Genomic DNA, 10,939 nt, shown 5'->3' with positions numbered 1-10,939 from the left:
CGTCGTGAATAAAAGCACTCTTCTCTGCAGCTGGGTGAATTAATCCATTACTAATTAATCCAACTAATCCGAAAGCAGGAAGGCTCTGCTAAGTGGCAGGGGATGAAGCGTACTTTCTTCCAAGTCTCCCTTCACTCTGGATTGCAGGTAAAATTGCAAATGCAGGAGCTCTGTTCATTTTAGACGAGGCTTATGACTAAATGCATGCTCCCCAGCACCATTTTTATTCCCAAGAGGGGCTGTTACCTGAAGTTCTGGATGGAGGTATACGAATCCTCCTTCTGCACAAGCTGGGATTTAACGATAGTATCTCTTAGTTCAAATTTCTTCACGGACAAGAGGGAAGCCTTGTCTGAAACCATCATGGTGGAAGACCGCACCATCTCGCTGGTGACTTCAGTTTTGGGTTTACTCTGCCTGTAACAAAACATGAAACAAGCCCCTTACATGCTCTGCCCATCACTGCAGTTTAGAGTCTAGACCTTAAACACGCGCGTGCGTGCACACACGTGCTTAACGCAAGGATCACTCCTGCTACAGAAAACCTGCTTTGCATAGGTCAGACTCTCCCCACAGAGGGTCACCCAAGCTGCATACGAGAGTGCAAGGCCGGGATTAGCCCTTCTTGAGATTGCAGCCCCTGAGTACACAAGAGAGTTGCACTCGTCTAACTAAATGGATTTAAAAGCTGAGTTAAGTCAATGCAGCCGGTGAGTCTAGATGAGGCCTCACACATCTTGCTGACAGAATTTGAACTGCATTTCCCACTAGGGCAGGGAGGCGAATCCATCGCTGGCTGCCTTCCTCTGCCCAGAATCCCTGACCGCAGCAAGAGAAGGAAAAGCTACTTGTTCAGCCAGCCTCTGGCCTGAAACCCTCCCATGAGGAAGGCAGGGGGAAAAGAGGGTGGCGGGATGGCATTTGAAATGCAGGAGAACTGGGCTTTATTTAGTTTTCTGTGTTTTTTGAAGACAGACATACTAGTGGTGGTCTAGCAGGCGGGTTTTGCTATGCATTGCACATTACCGCTAATAGCGCTGTTCCAGCGGGGACCCAGGGCTCCAAGGGGGATTGTCTCAAAATTACCCCCGGCCCACCCTCAGCCTTTGGGAGCGATGGAGGCACTGGTGTGCACACAACTGGATCCACAATCCCACCAGGGGTTGCACACTCAGAGCCTGGCAGGCCAGACTGTCGGGGGGAGGCGAGAGGTTCTTCCTCCCGGCCACAGCAAGCCAAGAAGTCACCGCAGGAGCTTTCTATTTCTTCCCCCTCTGCCTCCACTGATACATAAGCCATTTACCTGGCTTACACCCCGCTGGGCCTGCCATCAACTAGTGCAAAGCATCCCCCTCCCTGTCTGGAGCAAACCCCTCGCTGTCGGCGTGCAAAATGCTCCGTGGCCACGGCTTAAAGTCCACACACGCAAACCCCCGTGTTCTGCCCTTTGCCACCTCCCGCTCCTGCAACCTCCTTATCAAAGAGGGTAAAGAACGGAAACCCCGCCGTACCTGAGGGCAGCTTTATCAACACTGTCATGGCTCCAGCTCTGATTCACTGCCAGATTTTTCTCGTTCTGCTTGATGTCTTCAGACCCAACAACTCCTGAAAGAAGAAGCACAGAGCAAGGGAACCCTCCCTGAAATGCTTCAAGGCTGAGACGCATGCAAGGAAACCACCAGCCGAGTGCCTTCCCATGTTCCCAGGGAAAAAAAAAAAAAAAGGCTTTTATTTTAAGAGCGCTGAATTCCTCAGGGTGCAACAAGGCTAAAGGATCTCTGCAAATATCAGCTACGATCCCTGAGCACAGTGAAGTTCTGCTGATTTAAAAAAGCATGGGGATATTTGCTTCTAATTTGGAAATGTGCATGAAAGTCCCCTGGACAAATACAGCTGGAGCTGGAACGTAGCATTGGGAGAATACCACATTACAACCAGGAATCAAACTTCTCATGGGAAAAGGGAAAAGGCAGGGCAGGGCGGCAACCTAGAAGCTAACCGGCTCGGGAAGGCCGGAGCTTTCACGTTTCCATCCCCCAGGAACCAAGCCTGGCCCTTTTACTTGTTACCCAAAGATCCACAAACCTGGCAAACCAGAATACCCCGCTGCCTGCGGCACCATCACGAGGGCGTTTCTGGCTGTGCCGACTCTATTCTAGTCCCGTAAGCCCTGCGAGCTGCCACTTATCTGAAGGACACCATGAATTTCCTCAGGAAACCTGACTGTTGACAAGCTTCCAGCAAATGCAATGCTCGCTACCAGAGATATCAGGTCTCCGAACACCAGCAGCCCCCGTGAAGACAGGGGACAAAGGGGGGGGCTTGTGTTAACCTGGCTGTCGATTCTCAGCCCATCACCTGCAGGTGCCAAGGGCCCTGTACAGCCTAATCAATCTAATCAACCTGCTAATCACCTCTCTCGGCAGCCCCCGCCCCGCCTGCATCTTTCCATTTTACACAAAAACTTTCTTTCTGCCAGCCCAGCCCCAGCCCCAGCATCCGACTACAGCAGCCTCCCTGAACCAGTCCTCCAGGGCTGGGGCTGCCTCTGCCTGACTCAGCCTAGCAGGGCACACCACCTCCGCGCAGGGATCCCTGGAACGAGGGAGCCAGGTGCTGCAACAGCAGGCGGGTTAGCACCACACCCAGCGCCCAGAACCGGAGGATCCGCTTCCCATCCGCGACTCCAGGCAGGCAGGTCACCGGCTGACTTGCTGATGAGGCTCAGAGCAGGAAACGCAGGTTGCTCGAGCAAACTTTGCTCCCAACCCCTACCCGCCTGCGTCCTCCTCCACGCCGTCCTGGCTCCCACCCATATCTAAGGCCTCTGTGCTCTAAAATAGCCCGACGCTGCAGGGAGCGCAGACAAGCGAAGAACGTGGGAACCAGATATTTGCAATGAGCACACGTGACTGGGTTGGCCCCGGCTGTAGGACTGCTACCTGCTGGGTGGCGGGGAGTCGAATTCTCCTCTGTGCCGGGGGCAGGCGGCGAGACCCGGCTGAGCGTCGCTGCTCGTGCTCAAGAGCAGGCTGGAATCAACCCTGGGGTAACACAGCTTGCCGGACTCGGTGCTATCTTCCCCGGCTCGTAACTGCGGGCTGGCTTGCAGAGGGTGGCACCGCTTGCTGTCACCTCCGTGCTGAGATCAGGGCTGCTCCCGACGCCTACGCAATCGCACCAGCAGGCACCAAAGTCCAGGAGTTAGCTGGCCTTGGGCAGCCCTGAGTACGCACACCCACCCCGGTCGGTGCAGGAGGGCTTCCTGGGGCAGTGTGGAGAGCAGGCCCCGGGTATCCTGGCCATTCGCAGCAGTCGGGAACCTCTGCTGAGCCCACCGCCAGGCAAGAAACGGCGAGACAAGGGGCACAGCCATGCCCCTCGCTTCCAGAGGGCACGTGCATCTGCCGCCAGCACCGGCTCACTCGTGTCCTGGCCCAGACCCAGCTCTGGAGCAAAGCCAGTCCCACCCCAGGGGAAGCAACGTCTTACCTGCCGGACTCAGCCTTGCTACCGGGGAGCTGCCCCACAAGCCGCGCAGGCTGCCAGGTCTTTGCCACTCACTGCAAATGCCTCTGCACCGACTGCGCTCAGCGCTTGCTTGAGTGCCCAACTACTCTTAAAAGGGAAGATTTTCTCGGGGTTTGTTTCTTTTGCTGCAGGCCCAAGCGGGCTGGATGTGTGCAACTCGGCTGCACCCACATCTCCTGATAACACAGGACTTGTTTCTGAGATTACACATCAAATGAGCACACAGAAAGACCAGCTCTGCTCGCTCAGAGGCAGAGCTCAGCTCTGCAGAGCTGCAATCACTGGCGGAGAAGCTTAAGATATTATCAGCCTTGCAATCTGCTCCCCAGGCCCTTCATTCAAGCCACAAGCAGAGCGGAAAGGGCTTCACCTGGGTGTTCAGAACCGGCAGACCAGAAAACCTCCGTCCTCATCTTGGGAAGCCTCCGTCTGCCCACAGAAAAAGCCCCCACACCTGGCAGGAGGATTTACTGGGGTTTGATTCTCATGAAAACCCTTTACACTCACACAGCCAAAACCCACGTTGCATCCGAGCGGGGGACGCTCCTGAAAGGGGCCGAGCGATGGCTCGCCTGTCAGGAAGCCAAGTAAGAAGAGACACCAGCAAAGTTGTTCTCACAGGGCTGCTCTCTTTGGGGCACAGGTCAGGTCTGGATTGGTGCCTTTACCCCTACAGAGCCGTGCAAACGGCCCGGCTTGCGAGGGAGCAGAGCCTGCTGCGCGCAGGGTCAAGCCAGGAGCGGGACCTTGTTTCCCGTCTCCAACAACAATCCCTCCCCTCATCTGCACGAAAATGGGCCAGGTTGGGGACACACCTAGGGGACTCTTGAAAAGCTATTATCAGCCCAGGTTGATAATTAGCAGCTGGCCAAGGAGGCGCCTCCCCTGGGAGAAGCCTGGAGGAAGGATGCAGTCACCTGTCGAACACTTCAGAGAAAATCCAAAGCATTTTATCCTCCTTAAAACCGGACAGGTCAACGCTGGGGAACAGCGGACATGGAGCAGCAATTCACACTTGCCCTGGTGCGGGCTTACAGGACACCAAAAAGCCAGTGGAGCAGCTTGGAGCCTTTTAACCACCCCCAAACCAGGCCAGGGAGAGGTGGCAAAGGCTCAGGTGCTCCCTCGCGCCAGACAAACCAGACACGTATCAGCGACGAATTAAGCGGAAGCACGAGTGAAAAGTCCTTCGGTTGTTCTGGGGCAGGGCTATTAGTCTTCTCCCTAGGCTGCAACTCCGTCACTCGGCGCTGCCCGGGGCCCTGCACGCTTTCCCAAGGAGACCCTGCAGCCTGGTCTGACCGTGACGCCAGACCCAGCACCGGGGCTGCGCCGCCAGCCAGCTGCCACTTTCAGTCTCTGGGTCACCTCGTCCCCTTGGCCAGCACGTGCGCAAGGCACCTGCAGAGGGAAGCCACAGCCGGGAAAAAAAAGCACTTCAAATTCATCGTGCACCGAGACCCCCCTTCCCACGGTGAGCCCCTGAGACTCGGCGAGCTCACCATGCCCTGCAGCCGGCACGAGACTGCTGCACCTTCCCAGCCTCCATCCATCCTGCCGCTGGCTCCAGCAAACCCTTCCCACAGCAGCATCGAAACCACCTCACGCTGCCAAGCTGCAGGCACGAACCAAACACCACCTCAAAGGCCTCGTCTATCTTGACCTTCAGTGCCCGGCAGGCTCCGGCGATGCCGGGAACACGTGGCCGGGGCAGGGACCCGTGCGCGCGGTGCAGGCAGAGCGCTCCTCCTGCGGATGCTCTCTGTGCGGGTGGGATAAAGCCATCCCCGCCGCGAGCAAGGAGCCACATCAGTACAGAGCCGCATTGCCAGTATTGCAGCAGCTACAACAGAGATCCCAGCCTCTTTGTGCCCTGAGGAGCCGGCGCACATCACCAGGGCAGACCTGACCCAAGCAGGAAGCGTTCACATCCTTGGCTCGCCTGGCCGGACAGACTTTCGAGCCTGGGCAAGGAGGCGGCGGCTGATGCCAGGAACAGGCAAGCGGCTGAGCGTGCGACCACAGTGCAATGCCCCTTGCTTCCCATGCAAGCCCTGCGCGCGAACAGAAAGCTGCTTTGCGAGGCGAGAAACGTGCACAGGACCCGAACGGCAAACAGGATTTGCAGTTAAATGGATTTAATGGCTAAAGAGGCGCTTTCTATTAAAAGGCAGTAAAGGCGCAGTTCAAAGACTGTCCTGCAGCCAAACAACCGAGCCTGCATCTCAGGAGATCAACCTCGGCTCCAAACTCTGCGCATTGAATTCAGTTAGCTTTGCCAACACCTCCCTCCGGTCACCACGAACCCTGAATAGCAAAGGAAATGGGGCTGGACTCGATGATCTTCCGAGGTGCCTTCCAGCCCTAATGTCTAATGCCTATGAAAGCAAGCAGAGGAAGTGCCCAGTCCCTGAAGGGAACCGGGGCAGCTAAGGGCTGGGAGGGTCTGCTTGGGCTGTACCTGGAGGTTTCTCCAAACCAGGACTCCAGACAGCACGCCGACAGGGGCTTGCCACCCATGCAGTGACTGGCGGAGGCTGTGCTAGCTCCATGCCCATCCAGACCCCGGGTATATTAATTAGCATTCTCCACTGGCGTCACCCTAGCTATTAGGAGGGAGGAGAAGAACAACCCTTAAAACTCTCCGACTCGAAAACAACAGAGCGAAACCTTGAAACAGCAACTTTGTCAAGGTCTAATCCCCGGCTCCGATAATAAACCTCCTCCCAAGAGTCACACAGGCAGGGACGACAATGTTGCCGTGCTTCAGAGATGGGGGTAGGGATTTGCACTGAGCCAAGGGATGTGTGCCTGCACACAGCGGTACTTCCCTCTCCAAAATATCTATACCAAGATCTCTCCCAAAGCAGCAACGGTGTTTTCTGCTTCAAGGCTGTCCAGGAGACAGGTCAGACGGGACATTTCAGTTTCCCTTGGACCGTCCCGTGCTGTCCTACCAAGCACAGACTATCACATGCAATTAAACCCGGGAGAGAAGGAACGGAAGAAAAAGAGGATATAAAACTTAAAAACAGAGAAGGAAAAAGAAGGAGTGTGATTCTGAAGCAACTTCATCTGGAAGAAATAAGGATCTCCACGAAACCGGAGAGGCATGATCGGCGTTCGGAGCTAGAAAGGGGGTGCAGGCATGATCCGTGTCTACTTCTAGCTCCCGGACCTCCAAGGAACCAGGCTGGCCCTCACCTGATCACCTTCCCCACTGCAGGGGAGACCGAGCGCAGGGCTCCCTCGAGGAGGGCACGATGGGCTGTAACGGGCGGGTCAAGCCGGGGCTGGCGCATGCACGTGGCCAGCGACGACTGAAAACAAAACCAGCCCCACAGCTCTTCCCGTCACCCCTCTACGTTCCTGTAGCGCCGAATGGCTTCTCTTGCAAAACACACTCCGACTTACAAGAGTCCAGGGAAGAGAGGGAGCCTCAGCCTGCTCTGCTGGACCCTCCCGACTGCAAAAGGCTCTTTGCAAAAGTTCCTGTGCTCTCCTTTGCATAGCCTCCATGCAAATGTGGCCCTTGCTTCCTCTTGCATGGCAGACGTGCTGTGTGTGTGGGTCAGAGGCCCCGCAGTGGCCAACCCTCCAGAGAAAACCACGTCTCTGGCAACGGCAGGGCTTCCGCCAGACCTGAACAGAGGTTGCAGCAAACACCGGGACCCGCACCAGGGCCCTACGCCTCCAGGAGAGGGACTGGACCCCCACCAAGCGACACCCAGGCCCAGCCCAATTCCTGCAGGTGTCAAAAGAGTCCTTCCACTCAGCAGGCGCTGATCCAGCACACAGGGACCCTTCTCCTCCTGCAAAGCACCTGCTCTGCCCTGCCACCACCCTGCCCCCGGGTCACAGAGGGCCCCAGGATGCGAGCGACGGAAGCGCTGTGCTCCAGCGCATGGTGCAGAAGAGAACAGGAAGCCGAGATGCAAAACATTGCACAGAGAAGCAAGCCAAAAACCCCAGCGCTGCCCAACTCCCGAGAGCAGCTCACAGAGCAGGACACTGCAAACAGCTGAGAAACTGCGCCCGGTGGGCTGCCCACCTACCTCCGCAAGGACCGTCCTCCCCAGCAACACCTTCAGGCGACAGAAAAGGAGCAGTGATTTCCTCGGGGGGCTGGCAGCACTACTCCCCTCCCCACGCCGGGGAAAGTTCCCCGAGAGGAAACAACACGGGTCAAACTCCAGGACTGAAGTGGAGCACATGCAGCTCCAGACACCGAGAAGGGAGATGTTTGCAAACACGCCTCCCCGTGGCACAGTCCCTTCCTCCCGATTGTAACTGGCCTGATTTTCAGAGGTGCCGAGACCCGGAGCAGACCAGATGTACGCAGCCGCCTCCAAGGGCTAGAACAGGGGGTCTCCACCTGTTTACACTGAGAGCCCAAGACACCCCTTGTTAGACTCAGGGCAGCCAGCTCTCAGGGGTAGGGAAAAACAAGAGCAATGTTTCTGCTGCACAGACCTCAGAAAGCCCACGGCAGGGTGGAGCGTGTTTAACGCAGGGGATTCCTGTTTGCAACCTCTGGGTGGATCTCGCGAATCGTGTTTGCGCAGCTAGCAGCGCTCACGTTATGTAGCGCCCTGCTGCATCCTTGAAAGGACCTTGGGGTTCAAAATCACCCTCCCTCCATCCAAAATCACCCCTTGCCTAAGCGTGGCTGTAACTAGACCAGCACAGCTCATCCCTGTCTGGGCAGAAGAGTAATCTGCTCCAGCATGAGACAGTTTTGTCCATTCCAGCCAAGGACGTGCTCCGCGCTACAGACCCAGCCCGAGATTAGTCATACCTTTTTCAGGGAGGAGTGAAGGCCCAGAAATGCAGCTCTGAACCTTATGATGAAATGACCCCCTGCAAACAGGTTCTCAACACAGCAGCCTGCGAGACAGGAAGGCAGAAGGCGGGAGGCAATTAGGAGATGACACTCACGTGACCATCCTCCCAGCCACAAGCTCAGATAAGAGGCTGCATGCATGAGAAGGAAACCACGGCTTATTAGGCTCTAACTCCCGAGACGCGCAGAAGCGGCCTGTCTAGGACACAGGCTGACCCAGCGGCAGGAATCTGCAAAGACAATCCAGGGCTCAGCAAGGGGCTGGCCCCGAGACAAGGCCGTGGATGGGGCCTGCAGGGCCAGGGAGCAAACCCCCGGCATGATGCAGTGCTCCTAAAACACCCCGAGAAAGTGCCCTCGGGGCTCTTCCCGAAAACCCCATCCCGCTCCGACAGGGTTGAATCTCAGCCTGCTTTGCCGCAGCGCGGACCCGCCGCTCCCTGCCCTGCCCTCTCCGAAGGAGAACGGTGGTCCGCCCTTGTCCTTAGGGCAGCCTGGCCTGCATCTGAAAGCTCCTGCCGTGTCCCACCTTAACCTCCCTTCTTCCAAACCAAACATACCTCGGCCTCTCGAGCTCCCCTCTCTCGGCTGGATGGCACCCCTTGTTTTTGTCACCTGCCTCTGGGTCTCCACCTCCTTAAAACACAGCACTCGGGACTGCTCTCAGTGGGGGCAGATGACAGGACAAGGAGCAATGGGCTCAAGCTGCAGCAAGGGAAGCTGAGGCTGGATATTAGGGTTGGACTAGATGTGACCCCCTGGGATCCCTTCCCACCCTCATTTCTGTGACTTCTATGAACTGCACACAGGACTCCAACTGAGGCCTGGCCAGCACGGCGTCGAGAAGGACTATCGCTTTTTGCATCTTACATCTGAGGTTTCTGCTCAAGCAGCCCAAAACTGCATTCGCTTTTATTGCAACTGCAGCACGCTGCTGCCTCGCGTCCGGTTGGACCCACCGAGACCCCTGGATCCTTCTCAGCAACACAACTGCCCAGTCGACATCTCCCATTCTCCAGGGGGTTTTCTAGCGCGCGGCTCCCCACTCCTCCAAAGGGCCCGCAGTCTCTCCCGCTTGTCACTTGATTCTGCATCTGCATCCAAATCCTTCACAGAAGCACGAACACCAGACCCCTGTGGAAACCTCCCGCCAGCCTGACGCTGACCCATTTATCACTGCGCTCTAATTGCAGTTCTTCAGCCACTTTGATATCAATGATACATAACCGGCTTTTTGATGCACAAGCTATTTGCTTTCCGTTTATCTCTGTAACTCATCTGAGAACGGCGTGTCTAATGCAGCTTCTGGAAAGCGTCAGTCTAAGTGTGTTAAGCAAACAGTGCCTCTTAATTCTATTTTCTTCCTACATTTACAGGCTTTTGTTAAAGATCTCTGCTGCCTGGATAACTTCCAGCAGAAAAAAAGCCTCCAGGAAGAGGGGCATTGAAAGGCAAAGAGCTCCTGAAACCCGCAGCCCTCGCTCAGGTCGGGTCTGGTCCGAGCGCGGTGCTAGCTCTGCTAGCTGGGAGCAGGATGAGCAGTGAGCCCCACGTGCAGGTGCAGGATGGTGCTCCTGTTACTAGAGCACTTCCTCGCTTCCTCTGTGCTGCCGCCCAGCACCACGCGCTCTTTAATGCGCTTACCCCACAACGCTCCAGGCCGGGAGGGAACCACCCCGTTTTAGCGATGGGAGATCAAGGCACAGCAGCTAAGTGAGGTGCCAGAGGCCGTGCAGGAAGTCTGCTGCAGCGCAGGGACCTGGATCCTAGGTCCCAGGCTAGTGCCTTGACCAGCGCTGAAGCTTGCCCGTTACACTCAGCTCAGCTCCCCGCCCGCCGGGCAGGACCCTCTCGCTGCAAGACACCTCCGGTGTCAAACGCCCGCCACCGGTCTACCCGAACGCATACGCCTGCTCCCACTGCGGGCACCAATTTGTACAGACCCTGAAGGGAGCACCTTTGAGAGGAAAATACTTTGCTGCAGGTTTTCACTGAACTGGCAGCGAGCGGGAAGCTGCGAGGTCAAAGCCGCTGCAAGGGCAGCCCAGACCCCCGGCTCGTGCCCGGCGCCAGGAAGGTCCCGCAGAGCAGCGTGCCCCAGGGCAGAGCGCTGTGGTCCCGATGCAAGCTGCACCCGCACGCGGGGCCCTTTGCTGGCAGATCCGGGCACGGGACGGCGTGCTGGGTCACGCCTGGACGCCGCGAGCCCACGAGAGGGGGAAAGCCAGAACCAGCAGCACCCGGGGGCACGCCTGCTCCTCTCAACCTCCGCTCTCTTCCCAGGCTCCCGTTCCCCCATCCAGCTGCCACCCCCGCGCGGATCACACGTGCAGGGCCCACTGCACGCCGTGTCCCCCGGAGCTGCCCCCGCCCTCGCCCGTGCACACGGCGGGCAAAGCCCAGCGCAGGGTTTGCTCCTGCACGGGGCACGGGGCTCTGCCCCACTGCGCTGGCTCCCCCCAGCCCCCCGGCCCAGGGGCAACCTGCCCGGGGCAATCGCGGGACAAGGCGCCGGGCACGCGCGGAGCGGAGCCGAGCCCGGCTGCGCCCTACCTGCGCCGAGCC

At 57.5% G+C, this 10,939-nt stretch overlaps 1 protein-coding gene across 7 annotated transcripts in view; it reads right to left on the bottom strand.

Moving 5' to 3' along the window:
- INPP5B (inositol polyphosphate-5-phosphatase B) overlaps positions 1-10,939 on the bottom strand; it is a 24,502-nt gene that overhangs the window by 11,371 nt on the left and 2,192 nt on the right. Inside the window, exons 6-8 of one of the 7 annotated variants that reach the window (XM_025213585.1) lie at positions 5,427-5,446; positions 1,512-1,605; positions 247-417 (exon numbers count right to left, since the gene is read on the bottom strand). In XM_025213585.1, coding sequence (XP_025069370.1) covers positions 247-417; positions 1,512-1,605; positions 5,427-5,446 — 285 coding nt within the window. Of the gene's footprint in view, positions 1-246; positions 418-1,511; positions 1,606-2,085; positions 2,553-2,579; positions 2,604-2,942; positions 5,950-7,586; positions 8,302-8,329; positions 10,859-10,927; positions 10,934-10,939 lie in introns of those variants that run through there. The other 6 variants (XM_025213584.1, XM_014523808.2, XM_025213581.1 and 3 more) reach the window with 6 other exon arrangements.

This window comes from Alligator sinensis, unplaced genomic scaffold (genome assembly GCF_000455745.1).
Source record: "Alligator sinensis unplaced genomic scaffold, ASM45574v1 scaffold1123_1, whole genome shotgun sequence".
Classification (NCBI taxonomy): domain Eukaryota; kingdom Metazoa; phylum Chordata; order Crocodylia; family Alligatoridae; genus Alligator; species Alligator sinensis.
Note: the sequence above shows the minus strand (reverse complement) of the source record. Positions and strands in the feature narration are given on the sequence as shown.